Source organism: Nothoprocta perdicaria, unplaced genomic scaffold (assembly GCF_003342845.1).
Source record: "Nothoprocta perdicaria isolate Ctin4 unplaced genomic scaffold, notPer1 scaffold_5, whole genome shotgun sequence".
Taxonomy (NCBI): domain Eukaryota; kingdom Metazoa; phylum Chordata; class Aves; order Tinamiformes; family Tinamidae; genus Nothoprocta; species Nothoprocta perdicaria.
In genome coordinates, this window is record NW_020455754.1 from 6379839 (window position 1) to 6402456 (window position 22618).

The following is a 22618-nucleotide window of genomic DNA, read 5'->3' on the forward strand; positions in this document are numbered from 1 at the left end:
GTTGAGCTGGGGTCCAGGCTGTTGGGATTGGCTCCTTGCTACTGCCCTGTAGCAGAGGTGAAGATGATGATAGCAGAGGTGATGGATGAGGATATTAATGAGAGATGCCCTCTATTCCAGTGGCCTAATGAGTCCCCCAGGTCATGGAGTCTCTCTCTGATGCCGTCCTGGGGAGCATGAACAGTTAATCCCTCTCCAAGCTAAGAGTCTAGAGCTTGTTCTTACTACTCAGCACAACAGGAAGGTAGTGGACCTTAAAAGACAGATGGAAAGGCTGAACACAGTATACAGAAATCTCTGGTGATAGTACAATGCAAAGTATTCTGGAAGGGGAAGAAGAGAGGTCACATATGCTTAAGAGGGATGCATGTACATGCATCTACTGCATGCAGATGCAGTACATATAAAGAGGAAATGGAGAAATGGTCCTTCAGAAGGGCTCACTCAGCATTTCTGAARTTATAAGATCCGGTGTTTCATTATTCCAGTCATTGTGCTGAAGTCTTCATTGGCTAAAATGTCCTGTTCTGGGTTGTTTTGCTGGATTCTGATACAGACCTTTATAGGTGAGTCTTTAGCTGCTTTTCTGTGTGCTTGTTCAGAAAACAAAAATTTTGTAGTGTACTAAAAACGGTGGTGCTTGAGCTGTTTGTGTCGCTCAGTGAAAAAGGCTGTAGTTGTATACTGAGCTTCAGAAGTTTTTAACAGTAATAGTGATCATTTTTTGTTGTTTTTAAAGACATTCCTCTGTGTATAGGTTTGATTAATTCCTCGTTTCCCCTATTTATATAATTTACCATTGTTAATTTTGTACTACAGCCTTTGCTTCTTATTCTGTTTCTCCGCAATAATGCAGTACTAACACAGCCAGAATCAGGGAAGTGAAAGATTGATAATGTATTGAATGTGTGTATGTATTTTTTTTTAAAACAATTTCTGAAGGACTTAGCTATCTGCCATTATGAATAGAGTTCTGTGAAGGGAGACYGTGCTTCAAAATTCTGTTATTTCTATTTCCCCAATGTTCACTGTTTGTCCTTTTAAAATCTGATTCCTGAAAAAGATACAAGTCAAAGAAGAGGACTTTGGTACATTAGGACCTAGTCACCACTCACAAGCATGCTGACTTCAGCTATACTTCTGAGTTTGCATTTAGGTGTCAATAGTGGAATTTCAAAATTGCACATGTAGCTCAAGAAGATGATTTCACCAACTTTCAGTAGGGCCTGATGAACTCCTCATGGGAACTATGCTCTTAAATTACTTAGACGTTTCAAGAAAATTCATCTTAGAAGACTAGGATTTAGATTTAATCAGGCAACATCTAACACAATGAAATATCAAGTGTAATATTTATAGCAACTGCAGTGTTCTGTTCTTAAATCAGTCTGAAAAGTAATGGAAAGGTTTGATTACTGATAGAGTACTGAGAGACAAAAGGTGTCTCACTGAGATCTAGGAGGCAAATTTATGCAATCCCAAACCTCTGCTGTATAAGCAGAGCTTCGTGGGCACTTTGCTGTGGGCCAGGAAATTCTATAATGTTTTTAGTTTTTTGCTGGATTCAGCAGAAGGAGCAGGAGCTCTCTATCCTCACTCTATTTTCATCCTCAAATATGTCAAAGGTARTTGTCTCCATTTAGTGTTTTTCAAAAACATTGTTATATGTGGAGCTCCTGGGGGTGAAACCAACTTTTTATTTCCTTTCTCTTTTTAACACAGCTCAGTGCTGGATCACAGCGCTTGGTCGCAACCAAAGACAAGATGTCACATTATAAAAGGTCCCAGGAACCTCTTTACAAATTTCAAAGCCATTTGAATTCAATCTTGCTTAATATGTCTTTTGGAAAATGCATCTGTGAATGAGGCTACATTTAGCCTGTGTAGTAGAAGTTATTTAGCCTGTGTAGATATTTGTACTGTTGAAACAAGAGTCTTGTGGTATTCACTAGTAACCTGCAGTGAAGGCAGATGTCAGGAACATAAGATCTGCATAAATTAAGAGGAAATGAAATTGCAAAACCTAAAATTTCCCCCTCAATATTGCTAGGAAACTGCATTGGAGATTATTCTTGTACCTTATTTCTTCCTCTTTCTTTTTATTATTCTTTGCAAAACAGGCACCCGTTCTTTAAAGCTTAATGCTTCATTTTTTAGCATGTTCTAGCTTCCACACTTTTAGCCTTTATGGAACACTTTTAGATTTATGGAAACCTGAACTGGTTTGCTTATCTAATCAATTGGATAAGCAATAACAAAGCTAAAATGTCATCTCAACAAGTCATGAGACAGGATGCCTCAGGAAAAAAAATCTCATCTGGGGAATAGTCTGTTAAAGACAAAAGAAAACAGGCATACACACTATTGAAATCATCTTTATTTGCTGTCTGAGAARCATGTCAAAAAGAAGAGGCATTCAAACTGCTGCTAAAATAGACCTGTAGTGCAAACCAAGACCAATACTGGTGATAACAGCAGGAGCCACGGTGACTMCTTTTTAGGACAGACAAACCAACTGTGAGACATCAGACTGGAGGGATTGTTCTCTTGCTGCAGTAGGGACTGGATCTTGGTGTCCTGCAGCTCCTGCTTTGCCATACRCTAATGGGAAAAAGGCAGAAGGTAAAAGGATGAACATAGACAAAGATAAATGAAGACCAGAAGAGATTTGTCTCTGTATGTGGGTATTTCTTCATAGTACAGTGCCATTCATGAGGAAGAAATTCCTTTCAGGCCTAATCTGAGAACTGTACGGACATTTAAGAGGGAATGGCAGACAGCAAAGTTTCAAACCAGATGCTGAGTTTTATATTGCCTGTAAGCACAAAGTCAAGTTGATCCTGAAGAGTTGGTAGCGTGAAAATAATGTGAATCTTCTCTTTTTTACATTAGCATTATACTAGTTACTTAAGCTTATGTGGATACTGTGCTATGCAAGGGATGGACCAGTCTGTAACTTGGACAGTTGGCCGGACTTGCTCAGAAATAAAAGGAGCAGCACATTTTCCCAGAATAGATTTGCACGGATGGATCACGTAAACTGACTCTGATCTAGAGATCTTTTAATGGAGGGTTTTAGTGGGTGTTTGGTTTCACTTGCCTCCTACAATCCAAGCAGATATGATCTAAGGTCAATCCTTTTCCTCCCATGTTATGTTGTACAGGTGTAACCACGCATCTTCTAGCTGCCAAAATTCCTCACTTTTCCTTCTTTGTCCTTCCTTGACAGTGTACGCCGTCTCCAACACTGTGATTACAGGAGAAGCAGGGCAATCTGTTACATTGCCTTGCTTCTACCGGGTGTCAAGACGGAGAGACATCTCAGATATGTGCTGGGGCAAGGGCACGTGCCCAAATTCGAAATGCAGAGACAAAATTTTGCACACCACTGGCAATAGGGTGACGTACAGAGTATCTCAGAGATACAATCTTCATGGCTATATTTCCTACGGAGACGTATCTCTCACAATAAAGAAYGTGAAGGAAGAAGATGCAGGTGTATACTGCTGCCGCATAGAAATCCCTGGCTGGTTCAATGACATCAAAGTGAACGTAAACCTGAGGGTGGTTCAAGGTGAGCTTTTTACCTTTTCTGTATTGCAAGTTGATGCGTAGAAACTTTGGACTAAGTTTTTGTACTTAGGTTCAAAATCTGGGCATAGTGTTTTGCCATAATACCATTTTTATTGAGAAATGTACATTTAAGGGAAGGCCAAAACTCGTTGCAAATTTGAGTCMAATTCAAGCTTGATGAGAAAATAACATTTTTGCTTTTCAAAAGAAAGACTTAGGTGCTTTTTTTGAGCATGAAAGTATGTTGGAGATTTTTAAAAAGTGTTTGATGGAAAAAAAAGATTTTGCACTAAAAAAAGCCCTTGGGATGAAACTCTATTTTTTTATTATTATTATTCAGTCCAGCAAGTTTTTCTTGAGTAAAAATACTTGAATTACTTGAATAAAAATGGCCTTAAAATACCCCATGTCCAGATTGGGTTAGCTGAGATCTGGGGTGGTTGTTACTTGCTGACCATGCTGTGATTTATTGTCTCTTCCTCCTTTGGGTTCTTTCCTCAGGAACAACTCTGCCAGCAACAACCAGGTTTGAGACAACAGAGTTGACCATGACTCCTTCAGGTATGAAAAGCAACCACGAATAGTTGCTCCCATCATCCAGGATACAACATGCACCCAGAAAATTTAACTGTGATTTGTAGGAAGTGTGCATCAGACCAAGATGTACTCTTGTGTATTTAGAGATATTCCTGCTTAACTGCTGTTCCTTTTATTTTTATCAGATGTGGAGAAAATGGAGGAAAGAAGAATGTCATAAATCTTAGGGCAAAGTGGAATTTTCACATCTTCCCTGTGGGTTTCAGCATCTACACATTTTTTGTTTATCTAGATTTTCTTAGTTGTAATGCTGAAGAGCCTGAATCTCTTTTCTACTCCAGTATAAATTTATACTGCTACAGCTGCATATGTAYAAGGCACCTGTGCCCAACCTTTGTCTTTAATAAAATTAAAGCTTCTGAACTTAAATGGCTGTTGGAAAATGAGGTCTTCATTTTCTTTTCTTWCTTTTCAGATCAGTGTTTGGCAAGCAATGACTGGCAGTCAGGAGTGTTATCATGACACTATCTTGTTTGAGGAAAAAAAAAAGAAAAGAGAGATTGACTGATTACTCTTATACTGAGGCTTGGGACAGTGGGCAACAGGCTAACATGAAAATGAAACTGTCCTGATCAGTAGGAAAACGTGGTGCATAAAATGTTCTACATCTACCRAATGCAAGATCGTAGTCCCAGTGAAGAATATCTCTATTTTCATTCATTTATAATCTGTTTTTTTCCTCAAGCTTAGTTGTGAATATTCTGACCCAGCTGGTCCCTTGGTTATAACTTTTCATGCCAGTGATAAAAACCACGGTAAAGTCTCCCATTTCTCCCCAGAATTTTAGAAAAACAATTTCTGTTCCCCAAGCAGCCCCTGATCTTCAAGCAACAGTTACAACAGAGACTGCTGTCCTCCTGACAACTGTTGGTACCTCAGCAACAACTGTCACCGAAGTCACTGTTCCTCCAATACTTACTGATCCACCAGCAACTACTGAGTCCCCAGCAGTAACTATGTTGGAGACCTTTGCTCCCCCAACATTAACTAGGACGGAAAATGACTTTTTTCCAGAAAATGTGGAGACAACTAGTGCTCCCATAGGTTTTTCAACCGTTTTTCAAGCATCTGGCATGATGACTGAAGATGATTATGTGCTGAGCTCAACAGGATTTGTCAATGTTCCTGAAGGTACAAAAAGTAATCACAACCAATTCTTTCTTTTTGTAACATATATGATCTGCTTTATCATGTCAGTCTCTTGCACTACGGAGGTTTTCCATATAGATATCATTGTAGCTGTCAAGTTTTCTTCTGGATAGCTAGATTTTTTTTTCTCAGTAAATTTAAGGAAACACAGATCAAATGTTGCATATCATGTCAAAATGGAGGAAATGGCCAAGATGCTGGAGGGTAGGGCTTCCATTCAGTGGGTTTTCTACAGGATAGAGAAAAATTATGAAGTACAACAGAAATACACGTGAAGTTCTGCACCTGGGATGAATGCACCAGAACAGGTCAAGATGACTTTATAGAAACCAACTCTGCAGAAAGAAATCTGGGAATTTTGGAAAATTTGAGTATAGAAATGAAGGTCAGCTGCATTCTGAGCCACACTAGCAAGACTGTAAGTAGTGGGTGAAAGAAAAAACATCATGTCCCTCTATTAAAACTCATGGTGCCACATCTGGACTCACATCTGGCTTGTGAATATAAGAAATACAAGAAAATAAGAAAAAGAGAAATATAAGAAAAAAATGTGACAAATTGTAGGAAGTCCAGAGGGCTGCTAAGATGGTCCTCTRCCATCTCCCAGGTGAGTAGATGTGTCATTCTGGAGAAGAGGACACAAAGGAGGGCTTATTTTAATTGCTGTCTTCAACTCCCTGATGAGGGAGTCTTCCTGTAGTACAGTGAAAGGATGAGAGGCAACATCCCAAGCTGCAGCTAGGGAAATTCTCACTAGATATAAGGAAAAAAGCTTCACAGTGAGTGTGGTTAAGAACTGAGCTAGGAGGTGTTGTGAAATATCCATTCTTGGAGATACTGAAATGAGCAAGGCCCTGAGCAACCTGATCTAACTTCAAAGTTGTTGCTTTATCTACTTTAGTGACTTTTCTACAGATCTGTGCTCTTACACATAGCTGKTTTTTGTACCTTTTGTGGGTCTTGTATCTTTGAAGCTCTTTCTGACCTGAATGTTTCAGGACAGATTTTCAATAGCATTTCTGGTCTTCCAACCATAACCATGCACCACAGCTAAACAAAGCAACAATAAATTGCCTTTAACAGCTAAACAGTTTAAACTTTTAAGTGCTGAACGTATTAAAAAAGTACATCAAATAAGTGAGTATGATGATCTGCAAACACTACCACTTAGGTGCAAATCTTCCTCTCTTGCTTAGGTGATAATGCAGAATTGTGCCAGCAGTTTTGAACAGCATATGAAGACCCCCTAGGCAGTGATCTTTATGAGCATTATTTTTTGTTTCATTTCAGTAACTACTGAATTCCTAAGTAAACTCCTAAGTTCAGAGGGAACTGAAAATGCTGACACTTCTTTCCTTATAGAAGATGAACTAACTGCAGGTGAGTATGAGAAGGCAACACAGAAGGGACTTCGTATGTTGTCTTGTAAGCCTCTGTGAGCATTTCTCTYTGCTCAGTCTCATTTCTATTTTTTTCCTGAGTTGTGTACTTCAGTTTATATACTATCATACTTGTCCCCCATTTAATACCACAAGGTGATTCTTTGCACAAGCAATAACCAGACTCTGCTGCTGTTTGCATGCAGAGCCCTGTTTGGCAMCTCATGCTCACTCAAGATGTGCACTGATCCACTTTGGTGGTCTGTTCCCCTTCCCTCATGCCTGGTTTTTGAAAGGTCTCATACAAGGGATGAGAAAGGGGCATTTGTTCCTTTTTAAAGTCATCCTGTGAACACATCCCACTTTATCATTTTGGAAAATCTTGTATTTCAGTGACTGTTCCCACTCTGCTTATCAGCCCACGTTACAGGAGTCTGAATGGACTTGCGTCTGCGTACAACTCCCTGGCAGAAGACCCTGCAACAGGTAAGGAGAGCATAGTGCTGAGGCTGCGGATAGCCATGCCGGTTGCTGTTAGTGCCCCAACAAGAAACTGAGGAGCACGCAGAGCTCCTGCAGGCCTGAGGCACTCATGGCCTGGGTTTTACTCAGGGCTTTGTGCCCTAGGCACCCACAGCCTCTTTACTGTAGCAGGGAATGGAGGTCAGGTAGACAACAGCAGGAGCACAGCAGTTGCTTTGCATGCGCATGGCTGGTCTGGCTGTCCTGGGGTGGCATCACTTGTAAAAGGTATGTGTAGGCCACGGGAAACATATCTGGATGTGCTCTGTGTGAACAGTAGGTCTAGCTATATGGCAGAAAGAAGAACGCACATACGCCACTTCACTTAAAAAGCAGAAGTTTATTGTACTTTGCTGTAAAGTAAGACTAGATGCAATAGGCAGCAGAAATACTCTTGCTAATCTCCTGCTCTGAAATATCTGCCTGTCTTTCCGTGACTGTTGAGGCGAGCACAGGAACCACCTCAGAGAACAACTCTATTCAGTCTCATAATATAAAAGCAAAATAAGGAGTTTGAGAAAGGATCTTAGCGCTAGAATTCTTGGGGCAACTCACATATTGTCACTAGGGCTAAAAAGAGTAACCATAATATGAATAGCAGCAAACAATACACCACGCTTACGTGAGTCATCGCTTACTCCCACCCGTGTGAAAAACTAGTGTGAAAAACTTTGTTATTTCCAAGGACAAACACCCATAATATGAGAAAACACTGTAGAGTAATTTGAACACTAAACGTTATCTTGGTCACTGACACACTGGATTTTTTTGGAATGGACAATTACTTGTACACAGTTCCTGAAGGGACAGCAATTTCTTCAGTTCTTGTAACAACAACACTGGTGGGCATCTGATCRTACCACCACTGTGCAACTTTCTGGGGGTTCTCATGCATTTAGCATTTCCTTTAGATGTGGTCTCAGGCATATAACGTTTGTCACACATGCCCAGGCAACTATGACTCATCTAATCCCCAAGTAAACACTGCTGGTATGGTGGCTCTGCAGTTGTTCTTTTATCAAACCTTAGAAACCACTATTCCTCACAATCTTTCTATGTGTTASAGCATGTACAATGCTCACCTAGAGCAAAATATAAGCTGAGGTTTCAATTTGAGTGAGATTTCAATTCAAGCTGATTGTCTTCAATTGTTTTTAAGATGCTGTGAAGCATGGAGCACTCCCTGTGATTGTCTCAGTGTTCCAAATACTTCAATATTTCATCACCTTGTAGTGGAAGGTCACCAGGAACTGATGGCAAGACGGTATCACCCTGTTGTGACTTTAATTTCACGAGCAAAAGATAGTAGGATCATAGGATAATAATAGACAAGTTAGCTGCAAGAGTTCTTGAGCATTATCCCCATATTCAAACCTTGGTAAACTAGAATATCCTAAAACAGGCATGAATCATTTTCATAGAGCTGTCTTAGATCTGTAAAAAAATTATCTGAACCTGAAAATATGTCCCAAGATTCTTGATAATAATATGTGATCACACATAACTGACCACAGTTAAACAGAGGAGGATCCTTCACTARTCTTGTATCTCTTTTGCTATGTTCTCCACGACATCTTGTTGCTTACAGAAATAAAAACTGCCCCAGGAGACAAGTTTCTTTTGTTGTTCTTCATGGGCTATCACTGGGAAGCTTCCTCTTTATGAAATTAATTCAGCTGACTGTGACAGTAATAATTATTTCAGTTTCTTTTCTTTTCAGATATTTCAGGAAGTTCAAGCAGCAAGGTTATGAAAAATGATGATTATCAGGTAAAACTTCCTCTAAGTTTTAAAAATGTTTGGTTAACTAGAGACCAGGAGGATGGTAGAACTTGCTACTGATTTTTAATTCATTCAAGTTAGACAGATGGTGTTTGCAAACTAGTAGCTTGAATTTTTATTTAGCAACTCAGGAAGAGTTTCTTTCAGAACAGTTTAATTTTGTTAAAAACAGCTTAAGAATCTCATGTAAGATGGATAAATGTAGGCCCAACTGATTCAGAGCAARAAGTACTAAATATTTAACCTATAATTCATTTTACTCCTCTTCTCATATGTCCTCTCCATACTTTCTACACACAAACTCAGAAAAGTGTTGGAAATGCCAGCTCAGGGCAGCTATTGCAGAGCTCTTAGCTACTGGGACAACACAGACCTCCATGAGCAGATCTAAAGTAAAGCACTTTTAAAACACTTTCCATTTTCTCTTGTCCTTTCCAGTTTTCAAACCAGGTTGTTCTCATCACCTGTTCTGCAGGAGCATTCATCTTTCTCATGCTGATGCTCTCAGTACTGCTATGTAAGTATCCCATAGCTTGTTAATGCTTCTAATACAAGCTTAATACAGAGGTCCTTCTGTATCTTTGGTTAATCTTCTCTGTCATCAGGAATTCAGACCACCCTAACGTATGTGTCAGGCCATCCTGAAAGCTCATTTGTCCTTGCTGTTGGTGATATCAGGGTCTGCCCATCATTACATATAGCACTGCCAGGAGGGATGGACCCTGCTTCTCCTCATTCTCAACTATGKTTTTTTTTTGAATCCATTTGACTACTTCATTATAGCTTTATTTATTTATTTTGCCATTGTGAAATTAACTTTATTTTATTTCTAGGTAAATACTCAAAGAGATGTATAACAAAAAGGTAACACATTTTGGTATCTTCTACTAATAATCCCAATTATTTCCWGCTAATTTGTCTTAGAACCAAGAAGGTATTTGTCACTGATCGCGGTGGGTGTAGATTTGGTTTGTGGCTCTAACCACTCAAATTGAGTTATAAGAGTTTTAGAAAACAAAACAGTGGTTCCTGTAAAATGCTCATACAGAGTGACAAATAGGTAGCAAACAACTGGAAAGTTTGACCTGGTGCTGACTGTAATGAAGTGACTCCAGTTTAGGGGAACATTTGATCTATTTTATGCTTTGATCAAATATCAGGATGTGACTTTTTTTCGTCATCTGCAATGATGGTATAAACCAAGATAATCAATGATTATCATGATCATGAGTGCTTAGGATGATATTCCTTAGGGATTCCACTGGAAAAAGGCAATTCACAGACAAAGAGAATTGGYCCCATGAAGGTCTCACTACAGCAGTGCAGCCAACCAAACCCTTCCACCACAAATCTTACAGCCCTTTCATATGCTTTAGAATAATGTATATAAGATAAATATTTTCCTGGTGTAAATACACAGCTATTGCACTTTTTAAGTCAGCAAAGTAGTTTCTGGTCTCAGTTTCCACAGGAATTTGCAAATGTTACAWTTAAGAAAGGATGCTCTGCAGGAGCAATACTTGTGTTTGCCCCATACATAGTGATCTGTGTTTTTTACTACAGGCCTGGACCAAAAGAAGAGCTTGAAAAAGTTTTTAGTGGTGCTGAAGGAGAAAACGGCCTCCTTGCCTTGTGAACAGCTCCCATCTGCAGATGCCGTCTGAAGAAAGTATAGCTGCATTGCAAATAAAAAKGGGTTGCTCAATGTTACATTGGGAAAGAAGGTTCATTTGTTATGTGCTTCCAAAATATCTGTGGGTATAAAACAAAGCCAAAGCTTGAGCTGTGAAAATTTGAAATCACCTTGAAATCACCAAAATTTGCCACATCACCTTTAAAATTAATTGCATAAAGAATTTTCTTTTAGAATATACTCTACTCATTATTTACAGCTGCTTTTGGAGTCTGTTTTCTTATTAATGCTGTGTTACAGAATTAAATTTGTTTTTTTCTCATTTTTTACTAGTGTGCTTGACTGATTACTGCCCATGCTGTGAAGAACCGAAGACAGGAGATATAGCAAGGAATGCTGCCTAATTTTGAAGTGGGAAAAAAAAAAGTCAGCAAATGCAATTTTTATTTATTTTTATTTTTATTTCTGCTTCTTCTAGTGAGGCAGAAGAGCTGGAGGGAGGGCACTGGCGTTATAGAGGGTAGAGTTTATCCACAACAAGATGCCTGCCTGCACCTACCCCATCCCAGGGGCAGCAGCAGGATCTGCCGTCCTTATTCSCAGGACTTTGGCACTGCAGAGCTGGCAAGCAAGCAGTGGCTGTGTTCGTGCCCAGTCCTGTGTTTGTGCTGAGGATTCATGCTGGGGATGGAGACAGGGCGGTCTGCACCAGATGGGCAAGCACGTACTTGACACAGRCGCAGAGGGACCAGCCTGACCTGGACCACAAGCCTCAGCCTGACCGCGGGCTGCCGGAGCAGGAGCTGCGAGCAGCACAGCACTGTCATCCTCAAGAGAGATGTTACGAAATCTTCCCTGTCCTTTCTGAGTCCTGTAAGTGCTGCCTGTAGTGATAACAGCATGCATAGCACCTTCTTCTCAGCTCAGAAAGTTGRAGCCTTTGGGTGGCTGAAAAACAGCTGGACAGGCAGCATTTCATGATGCTAATCACACCTTCATGAGGGCAATTTTGCATGTACTTCAGCTGGGTCAAGGTTTAAGCTTTAGGAAACAAACTGCGTGGGGTAAAGAGCCTTTGGGGAACYACCCCAGCAGGACTGACCATGGAGGCTCAGGAAGGAAGGAAGAGCTTTGGGATACACTGCAGAGCTTTGGGATACGCTGCAGAGCTTTAACACCTGCAGCTGCAGCTCTGCTGCAGTGATGGGGGTAAAGGCTTGCATGGGAGAAAGCTCTTGGAGAAAATCCTGGTGCGTTAAGTGCAGGCAGTGAGCTCTGGAAGCAAAAGCATGTTGTGCACACAGCATGCGAGCAGAAGCAAGCATGGCACGGCAGCCCTGGACTTCCCCTCAGTCACACTTGGGGCTGTGGTGAGACATGTTGACGCTGCAGTGTCTTCTCCTGGCCCATGCTGTGGTTTGCCCAGGGACGGCTGGGGAAGTTCCTCCTCRGGATCCCTCTGAAGCTCACTTGGCTCCCAGGGTCTTGCAGCTCGGCCGGTCTCGCGGCGCCAGCGGGGAGCAGAGCCGAGGGGAGGATGTGGCCCCTAGGCACGTGAGCCGGGGTCAGGGTCACTCGCTGACACGGGCTGGTCAGCGCTGGCTGTCCCAGGGTCGGGGCGCAGCCTGCGGGCTGGCCTCAGCGTGGCTCCCAGCGCTGCTTCCAGGAGCAAATCTCACATGGATCTGCAAGGAACAACAGGGAGAAAAAAAAATCAGGCAGGTACATCTCTCAAAGAACATAAAGAAAAAGCTGATTTTACGATGAGCTGCTTGAGAAAAAAAGCCTTGCTGCTGTAGGGCATATTGCTCAGGGGGCTCTCTAAAGCCAGGTCCCAACTGAGCAATGTCCATGTGGCAGCAGAGCTGCCAAGGCTCCCGATGGAGACATCCCATGTTAAGTGCTGAACTTGGCCTGGGAGTCCCCAGCGAGAGCTCTGGCCTCTTGCATGTTTGGGGTTGTTCCCGTTTGTGCCTCCTGACTTCCCCTTTCGCTCCTGCTGTTCCCGCTTGCCCATAGGGAAGGACTTAGAGCCTGCGACCAGAGCTATAGAGAGTGGTGCTGTGTTTTCCTGTCCTTGTTGCTGCCTACTGAACTTGGGGCAGTGGGTGTCCCTTCTCCTGTCTTGCCTTGTGCACACACCTCCCTGCTGGCTCTGCATCTTCTGGCGACCTGCCAACAGGGAAAGCCRTTTGTTTTGAAATTTCCAGGCATTTCCCCCAGATTTGAATCCACCAAGATCACCACCTTTCCTGCTGCAAAACATGAAGACCAGAAATCATCAAGGTTTAACTCTCCCTTAAGCTCTGGCCTGCTAAAACTATTTGCATGTTTATTGGGTGGCACCAATAAAGTTGGTGGGTTTTAATTTGAAATCTTCATTAGGCCTAAATGGTGTTATGTCTAGGGAGTTTGACTCCATCAGAGAATGYGGTTAATTAATGAAAGACTTTCAGCTTTTCATCACTGCAATAATTTCCGGTGGACCCCAGCACTTTGTGGGTGGACAATGGTCTGTACCAGAATGATAGATGAAATTGTCTGAAGGAGGTCTGATATGAAGAGCTAATAACTGAACACCTGATTAGTGTAGAGATGGTAGAGCAAAGTAATTAAAAAGGAGGATCTAAGCATTCTGAGACATGTGATTGCCAGTGAGAAAATAGGGGAATGATACTGGGAAAAGAAATAAGCAGAAGTTGAGAAAGGGATATAAATCCTTTAAAAAGAAACAAGGGGAATGAATTAAAACATTATTTTGAGATTAATGAGGCCTCTCTTAATAGATGTTATTGGAACTGATTGCCCTGATGGTTCCTTTCCCTCTCAGCAGCATATTTCATTACTCTGAGTTTGTTTGCAAGCCTTAATGTGCTTTTCTAGTCATTTTTTTTTTTAAGGTTAATATAAATAAATCTCTGGGTTTCAGAGGTAGAATCTAATTGGAGCTTAAGAAACAGTAAGCCAAAGAGGAGAATGTGGATGAGTACATAGGAAATAAGAATAAATAGCATCKTGGGACTTGGGGAAGCAACAGAGATAACCACACAGTGTGAGATGAATGCATGAAAAAATGGAAAGTTTTATCCTAGTAGAAAAAGGAAAGGGGAAGTATTGCCATGGACATGACAGCAGGTGGCAAAATTGAGCTGCAGAGATGAAGCAGAGGACCTGCTGGAGTTGGAAGAGACTCTAAAACATGAAACAGATTCACTGCTCCCAAGTACAATAGATGCAGAAATTTCTCATGGAGACAGAGATCCTGGGCTGAGAGCTGGACCCGTGGCCTGGGGCATTTTTGGCAGACTTGRCCTAGCCACTGACTGAGGCATCCTGCTTCTCTTTTGTTGAGCTTGTGGTTAAATAATTTCCTGCAGGTCTCGGTGACGCTTGCTCCTCTGTGCTCCGCAGGACATCGTGCCCATGCACTTGTGGTTTGCTCTTCCTTCCGATTTCTAATCCCCACCAGGAGCAGTGCGGCTTTGGGTGCCCTTGCTAACTTAAGTGCACAGGCCAGCACTGTGACTAGCAAAGGAAATGTGGCCACTAACCATCCTGCCTCTTGTCCCCACACCCACTTCCACCTGTCCTAAAATTAATTAAAAAAGGAGAAAAAATAATAAGGGGGATAGTCTCTGCAAGAGACCTTCAGAATGATGAGTTTAGGGTATGCTCAGACCTAAGGTACTGAAATTGGAGTGGCTTCTTCCTACAGAGAATTCTTCATTTTCTTACCCTATGACTTGCCTCAGTGTAAGAGCTCCCACTGATCTGAAGTGAAGGTAAGAAGTCACATCACTGGGGAGATGGCTGCAATCTTGTCAGAAAAAGGCACCGAGAGGACTGGATAAAGTGCAGGATTTGAGGAGGCAATTATAAAATGCATGTTTTCTTTAAAAGGAAAAGAGATCTCACTGGACTTTTTTTTTTTTTTTTTTTTTTTTTCCCATCTCTTTGAGATGTGGAGAAGGACCAAAGCTCATCCTTCTCGCACATCCATGTAGTTCTGGCGATACTAATGAACCTATGTTGGTACAAATGTAGCTGGAAGGCAATACTTGCTCTTTTCTAGGACCTAAATCTGCTTGGCCAAATCTAAACCAAGTGTATGAAGTTTATCTTCTCTTTTTTATTACTAAYGTTATAGCACAACTCCTTGAAGATAACCTCTTTTCATGCTTAGATGTACATCTAATAAGATTCATAGCTTCAGAGTTACTTTCAAACACCAGAGCTGGACTCATTCTTAACTAAGCCATTGGGTAGTTAACACACCACACAATCATATGCATATTTAATGTCACACAGAGAATTTCTATGGAGAAATCCATAGCTTTTAATCCAGTGATGAATCATTTATGGGATTTTGGATTATTCACTTCATAGTGAATTAAGTTGTCTCTTTTACGCTAAACAAGACCCCCTGATATGGCCTGCGTCATAGGCCTAGCAACACAGGGATGTGAGTTGCTGGGATGAATTATTTATTGAACGTTTTAGATCACTTGGCCAGCAGTAAACTAAGCTGGTTAATTTTAAATCTGTTCATATTCATTCCTAAATACACAAAAAGAAGATTTTTATGTACACTCAATTCATCTCTGCCTCTTCTTCCCTCTCCTTTCAGGGCACTAGTGAAACATASATGAAGTCTGAGCTGAGTTCATCTTGGATCAGGCCAAACTCTTCYTTAGAGAAAGCAGTGGCAATGACCTGGAATGAAGCCCTTTTGTCCAAGCAATTATGGGCCCAATTGCCCAAGCAGTGAGGTGGATGGAAAAACTGGCTGAACTGCCGAGTAGTTTGTAATTGTGATTGTAATAATAACTGTGAGCAGTCCTCAGGACCTTCCAGSTGAACATAAGACCGCAACACTTCCTGGCTGTGAGGTTGGATGGGAGCTGGAACAGGTTGCCCAGAGAGGGTACATAGTCTCTATCTTTGGAGATATTCAAAACTTGAYGATGTGGTCCTTGGAAACGTGCTGTAGCTGACCATGTTAGAACAGAAAAGGAGGGGTGGAGGAAGAGTTAATCTCCAGAGTCTTTTTTCAACCCAGCTGTCCTCCAATTCTGTGGCAGGCTATTCTAAGATCTGTATTGTTAAAGGTGTTTGTATGAACACTTCAAGTCTCTGTCACGTCCTACTTTACAGGCTGCTGGAGTTGAAATGATTATGATTTGTTATGCTGAAATACCTTGGTTAGCTTCTAATGAACATGATGTGGCTCTCTTAGGCCTGAGAGTGCTGTGCTGATGACTTGACTAGAGAATGGATATAAGCCTATGAAGTGAGATAAGTCCCACAGATTGCAGTGATCAAGCATTGATGCTGCATTTGACCCACAAGACTCAGCTCGATATAGAACTCTTTCTTGGGGCTTTCCTTTGAGCTGTGCTTCAAGAACAAGGAGAAAACAATCTCTCAATGTAACGGTAAGTCAATACTTTGTTTGAATTCTGCTTAGTGTTTTATGCCCTTGGTGCATTATCTAATGGAAAACATGATAAGGTAATTAAGGAAATAGACAAATTTCAACTTCACTAATACCCAAAAAACCATGATGATCTGTGCTTAAAGAATGCATACAAATGCAAATCATTTGTAAATGGGGAGTAGATAATCTTGTTAATAAGGTAGAGCTTTTAATTACATCAGGTCTGGCTGAACTCTAACCAAAGCCCTCTGAAGAGAAGTCTGTAAGAGTCTATCCTGTGAATTATGTGCCAGGAGTTCAAGGGGCTCTAACTTGGATTCGCTTAGTGTCACTACCTTTGGTTCTCTTTATAGTTTTCAGAGGGAATGAGAAAGATAGTCCATAAAGTGAATTGGCCTACCAAAGGGAAAGTCTGTGGTGYCCATTTCATGAGAGAGCATCAGAGCTCAGCTGGGTATTGCTGGCTAGGTGCAAAAGTCTGGACCCATGTCATAGGGACTTATAGTATAAGGCTTTGTATTTGCTAGTTGGATTTCATAGTACAATTAGATGAAAAAGCACTGGAATCCCAGCTAACCCATCCTGTTAGATATGAAGGCTGTGTCCTAGCTGGACAAACTCTGGGGAGGGTGACTAACGCTAACGTTAGTAACAATATATACAGCTTTAATGAGTTTTAAGGAGGGAAGTAATACACTATGAACCTCCAACGTCTCTTTTATTGCAGCAGAAATGCTGCCTGGCTCTGAGCTGACAAGTAGGAAGGAATTTGACTTCAAGCTTTTCCTAGACCGTTTGATTTGTTAAACTCTGCAGGAGGCATTCCCAGCAGCTTCCAGGCTTCCATAGGGAGGACAGAAGAAAAAGAAAATCCATCTGCATTTCTGTGTTTGCCTTTTTTCTGCTCTTGCTGTGATATTCTGTCTAGGTATGGAGCCCTTATTTGAGGACTCTGCTGGGTAGAGATTCCCCATTCAATATTCACTCGCTGCAGCTTTTCCAAGCTCTCCCTTGATTAACTCTAAATCTCGCTAGAGTTGCCAGTGACTGAATCTCTCATAGTGGTCTCATTTATCAGCTCATTCATCCTCTTCTCTAGTTCATGCATTTCCCCTCCACAGTTGAATTATAAAACCCATTTCTTTTGTAGAATAACGCAGAAATACTGGACAGCTCTTTCAGATATGATGTCTGCATTTTCACAAATTCGGATGGAGGACAGAAAAATACTCTAAGAGAAAACAAGAAATAGTCATGATTTATTGCTTATGAACAGCTCCCTGGATCTGATAATCTTTCTCAGAGTTCTAAATTGTGCTTTTTAATATATACTGAAATTCATTGTATCACATATCTCCTGTAAAGCCACATTTTTGAATGACATGGCAAAGCCTATTAAATAGGTACTCATTAAACTACAACACCTTGCAAATTCTTCCTGAATTTTGTTGACAGCACATATCAAGCACAAGCCATTAAGTGCTTTTCATTTCCCAGGTACTGTGCGATCATAATGCATTACGTGACAAACTAATGTKTGTACATGACAGATTTAATGCTTGATCAGCTCCACAAAATGCTTCTGAGGTCCAGAAGATAAGAGGAAAAAATAGATGCTGGGAAGCATAATGTTACATTAATTCTTAACTAATAATAAATTACAATAGGATGCTGATAGAAAATGATGAGAGAGTCAGAGAGCTCATAGGAGGAATCTCTGAGGACCAGCAGCACAGCAACAAATACTAAGTGCAAACGTAATAACTAGAGCTAAAATGAATCATTTTGAGGTTGGCAAGATTGCTCCTAGAGGCTGTGATATGTGMATGCATGTGGATTTGTTTGTTTGCTTTTCTCCTCTTTCTCCTGTCTTCTCCTTTTTGTCCCAAGAGCCCTCACCAGCCTGTGACCAGGAAACCAGGAGTGTTGCTGCCCCACTGCCTTCATCTGTCGTGCTTACTCCAGGCCAGTCTGCCCACATCCAGGCAAACCCAGGAAAAGGTTTACTCCCATGAAGACAAAAYGTTTCCTTTGTGCAGTAAGTGAACAGTTTGCTTTGGGTATGGCTTCCTATTTGCTTTTGAAATGGGGGTTAGCTGAATTTAGCCACAGAACAGCACTTGGTGTCAAAGTTCAAGTTTCCTTTCAAAAATTTCTAAGCAGGCTACCTCTGCTCCTTCTAGGTTCTTCTCTTGTTTTTTTAGTCAAAATTTAGATCTCTGAGAAAGATTATCAGATCCAGTCAAAAATCGTCATTGCTTTTAGGAGCTTGATTTAGGWAGAAATTTCCTTCAAAAATCTTCATTTCTCTACAGCCAAAGTGATACTAGTCCACTGTTAAACTTTTCCCTCCAYGAAACCCTGCTGTAATTCACATCTTGGGAAGTTCACTTGCAGTCACAGTAGACACATTTCAGAGCTTTGAATCTGGAATCGCAAGAGTAATATTCAGCCACTTTGTAAGTTCAGAGTGCAGGTGCAGCCATGTCCATTAATCTTTCAAAAATAATCCAAATCTATGGCTTTTTAAAAATTATTATTTTTATTTTTTAACAGGAATATTCGTGAAAAGCTGAGGTAGGTACCACATGCAAAGCTTTATGATCCCTACTGAACCTTGCCTTTATGTTTGGGGTTTGGAAGGCTGGTACATAGCTTTAAGGGTCTTTTTGCAGAGGCAACAGTTATTCCAGGTATACTTTCTTGTCTTGAAAGCCATGTGGTTTGCTCATTTGGATAGCCAGACACRGTCTGGTCCTTCTGTGCCTTCCTGAGAGAACTAAAAAACTAATATGTGGAATGTCAGGTCACATAGAATGAATAGAATGTGTGTATGTATATGTATTTAGTTAGCTTATTATTTGAAAGTAAAATAAGTCTTTCTGTATACTCAGCTACTATATTTAAGGCCCTGCTTTCAAATTGGTAACATAATTCGGGCTATATTGCACAATTTTAACACTGTACCCAATTTTAACATTTTTCAGAAGTTTTCTGATTTGCTTTTTATCTTCTCATAACCCTGGGGATGTGGATTCTCTTTAAACCTACTTTTCTCAACAACTCTTTGGAGGTCTCGGTAAATGGGCTAGGGCAAACCCTAGCTTTCATATATTTTCCTGGAAAGGAGAGCTTTTTTCCTAGAAAAGCAAACATCATTTTTGAATCTCCCTTCCATTTGGTTATCACTGGAATTTGATGGATTTCACAAAAGCATTTGAGTTTTACTTCTTTTTTCTTTCAGAATCTTTTTTACCCTGAAAGAAATTGGAGCAATTTCTGTAATATCCTCTTTAAATATTATTATTATCCTTTTTAAATATTAAGATTTTATCTCTCTTTGATTGCCTAAGACTGAAAGGTACCTACAAAACTATTTTAAGTCTGGAGAAATTCCTATGTATGTACAAAGAAATATGAAGCCAAACAGTTGTTCTATCTGCAAAAAGCCCACTGTGATGTGATGGTGCCTCTCCTGCAGAGCCAGYAGCCTGGCAGCATTTTTCTTTCTCCTCCCTTGAAGTTGTTTCTTCCAAGTCCTCTGTAATTGCAGAGCCTGCAAGATCTCCTTAGCTGATGTTACATTTTCTGATGGAGATTCATTAAAAATTGATCATTTACTTTAGCAGACTCTACTGCTTTCCTGCTGGGGCTACTTATACAGAACTAGATTTTAACGTCTCCCATTTATCCATAAATGGTATTGACCTAGTAAAATGCATACCATTTTTGGTAAAGTTTGTTTTATTTGGTAGTAAGACAAAACTCTCCTATCTTCAGAGAGCCTTTGCATACCAAATGGGGCAAAAGTAAGTCCACAGCAAGCTAGAAACAGAGATCAAAAGCTGCTTTTTCAGCTTCCTTCCTCACCCAGGCTGCCACTGGTACTAAATCTATGGATGCTGTTTTCTCACATGACTTTTTTCTAATTGTCAAAAGGTTGGACTTCTTGCAGTTCTGGGTTAATAAGATCCACAGTCTCAACAGACTCAGCAGTTTTTATCCTATTGCATCATTTTAAAGTCCTACCAACATCCAGAAATGACATGTGCCTACCAAGAASCAGAAATAAGGTGGACATCCTGAATCTCTGGTTGTTCCAAAATCTGCCAGTTTTCTTAAATCTGTGTGGAACTGGTCTACCGTGGAAAAAAAATATTCAAGTTTAGTACCAGCASAGAGAAAGTACTGATAGAATCTGGTGAGTAGCATCCATTGAAACCCTACTCCAGGACTGTGTTTCACTTTGCATTCAACAACTAYTTGATCAAATACTTTGGATCACAGTTAAAGTCCTCTTCCAGTCCCATTAATGTCTTAGTAASTAGCTTATATCAACACAGGCCTTCAGCCCAATTTGTCTGGTAAGAACCATTTGTGGGGAAAATAACAAGTGGTTCTCACTATGTAGTGACAAGAGAGAAGCTGTAGCAAACAGCAAGACAACTGCTGCGTTCCTGTTCAGATGCAGTGTAGACGTGAGCTGGAACTGTGTGTATGGACCCCCAGGTAACGTGTGTCCTCCAGCTGCCTCCTTACACAGCCCTTGTCTTTCTCAAAGACCTGTCCCCCTGAGGARGGACGGAGCCGCATCTCTCTGGGCATGACCCACTTGCTGTTTCTCATCAGCCATGATGGGTGTTCAATATTTTAAAATGCCAAAGAATATATATCAGCTTCAACAATGAAGAATTCCTTCCCCAGTACTCCTAGACTTGTAAAAGTTGTGTTTCAAGGGATTGAAAAGCACTTCTGCTTAATTTCAAATTGACTTTTAACAGCTGGGATGTGTCATCCTCTGTGGTCCAAATAACCGAGCACTGATGCTCCTCTCGCTAGAYTTCTTTCTCCATCTCAGCTGTGTCCTTTAAGGGTGTCTTTCTACTGGACCTTTCTGTAATGCATGAGGGATGCAGAATAACTTCAGGTTTCTCTTTGTCKTCTTGTTTTGGACTCTGAGTATTCAGATCACAGCCGTAGTTTCCTTTGTGCCATTCTCCACGTAAGATTTAGCACCAAACTTTCTTCCCTAGGAAACACTCTTTTTTCAATTTTTTTTTTATTATAAACAAAGTTGACCTTTAAAATAACTTACAGTTTCTTTTCTAATTCTTAAATTGTTTAGTGCTTCTTTTCTTCACTTGGTTCAAATTTCTAATATGCTTTTCTGAACCAGAACTGAAAAAGCCTCCTGCATTTGCCAGTCTCATAGTAGGGAGTAAAACTCCTGTTTCCTCCTGTATAGTTGAGCTGGATATATCCCTAGTGTTTAATTCAAATGCTTCCTGTGATAGAAAATCTATCAGGCCCTAATGGAAGATATTCCCATAGTTAATTACTCTTCTTAGTATGGGAAAAAATTACTTCCCATACTTAGCTGGGATTGATCCAGTATCAACTTTCAATTATTGGTTCTTTTCCTGCTTTTGTCTGCTAGATTAAATAGTTCTTTTTTAATAGAAAATGAGGAAAATACTTTGGTCCCCTTTTAATAAGGGGGGGTCTTTGGTCTATTACTCAAATAAACTAAGGGTCTTTGGTCTATTACTCAAATTTTCCTTAAGAAGGTCAGAGCAGTCCATTAGGGCCCACGTTAGAGATCAGCAGGACTGCTGAGCCCTCCGTGGGCCCTCCGTACGTCCTTGGCCCAATTTCTGGAAACCCAAAATAGGGTGGCTGTGAGACACGGAACTTGAAGAAATAGGGAGCGTGYGGGATTATCATTCAGATCGGGCACTTAAATACATTTCCTCTCTCCTCTCCTCATGATTCAAACAAACACAAACCTAATGGAAAAAATAATCAAAAGCTATTTCATCTATCTTCTTCACAGAAAGATAGGTGAACGTTAAGCTACATTAAACGTTGCTTCTTTATGAGCAAATTGAGATTCCATACAAATACAGCTAATTAAAGATTATTGAGGCTAGTAAATTATATGAATATGTACAGGAAGGCTGATTTGAATAAGGATGCTACAAAACAGGAGTAGGGAAAAAGTAAACTTGTCAATTCTACAAAAAAATCCATTTGGACAAATTAGTGCTGCATTTTATGTGTAAGAAAGGCACTTACTGTTAATGAAATGATGCATGTGATGGAAAATAGGAGTGAATGACTAAAATAGAAAGGTCTTGAGATATAATACTTGGCAAGGGTGGAAACAAGGAGGACGTCGGGCCCCTGGAATATATAGTAGGAAGGACACTGCTTTTTTTTTTTTTTTTTTTTTTTTTTTTTTTTTTTTNAAAAAAAGCAAAGTAGAGCAGTAGGCAGACACCCAAAGGACCTGTCTACTACTCCATTCTTGGTCTTTGAAGCTTCCTGCCCTTCCCTCTCTTCCCTTTCTCCCCATTGTTCAGTGTGTTGCTAACAGGGCCCAGATCCTAATGAGCCATTGTTCCACAGACCAGCAAATAAGTGACAGTCCTTGCCTGGAGGTTTTGCAGGCCTAAGTGCATTTACTTGTCCAAAACGACAGTACTGGAGGCTAGATTAATAAGAATTTACTCACAGCAGCAGAGTCCTGTTGAATAAAGTTAGCAT

At 40.6% G+C, this 22618-nt stretch overlaps 1 protein-coding gene and 1 long non-coding RNA gene across 2 annotated transcripts; both read left to right on the forward strand.

Annotated features, from left to right (window-relative positions):
* Window positions 1-460: 460 nt before the first annotated feature.
* LOC112954352 (T-cell immunoglobulin and mucin domain-containing protein 4-like) lies at window positions 461-7255 on the forward strand. The gene is made up of 6 exons (XM_026047526.1): window positions 461-566; window positions 3230-3574; window positions 4075-4134; window positions 4984-5301; window positions 6610-6699; window positions 7092-7255. The coding sequence occupies exons 1-6, from the start codon at window positions 518-520 to the stop codon at window positions 7253-7255; spliced, it is 1026 nt and encodes a 341-aa protein (XP_025903311.1). The 5' UTR covers window positions 461-517.
* Window positions 7256-9443: 2188 nt separating this feature from the next.
* On the forward strand, window positions 9444-10737 carry LOC112954492. The gene is made up of 3 exons (XR_003250727.1): window positions 9444-9519; window positions 9836-9866; window positions 10566-10737. It is a non-coding gene; the product is annotated as an uncharacterized LOC112954492 (long non-coding RNA).
* Window positions 10738-22618: the final 11881 nt, after the last annotated feature.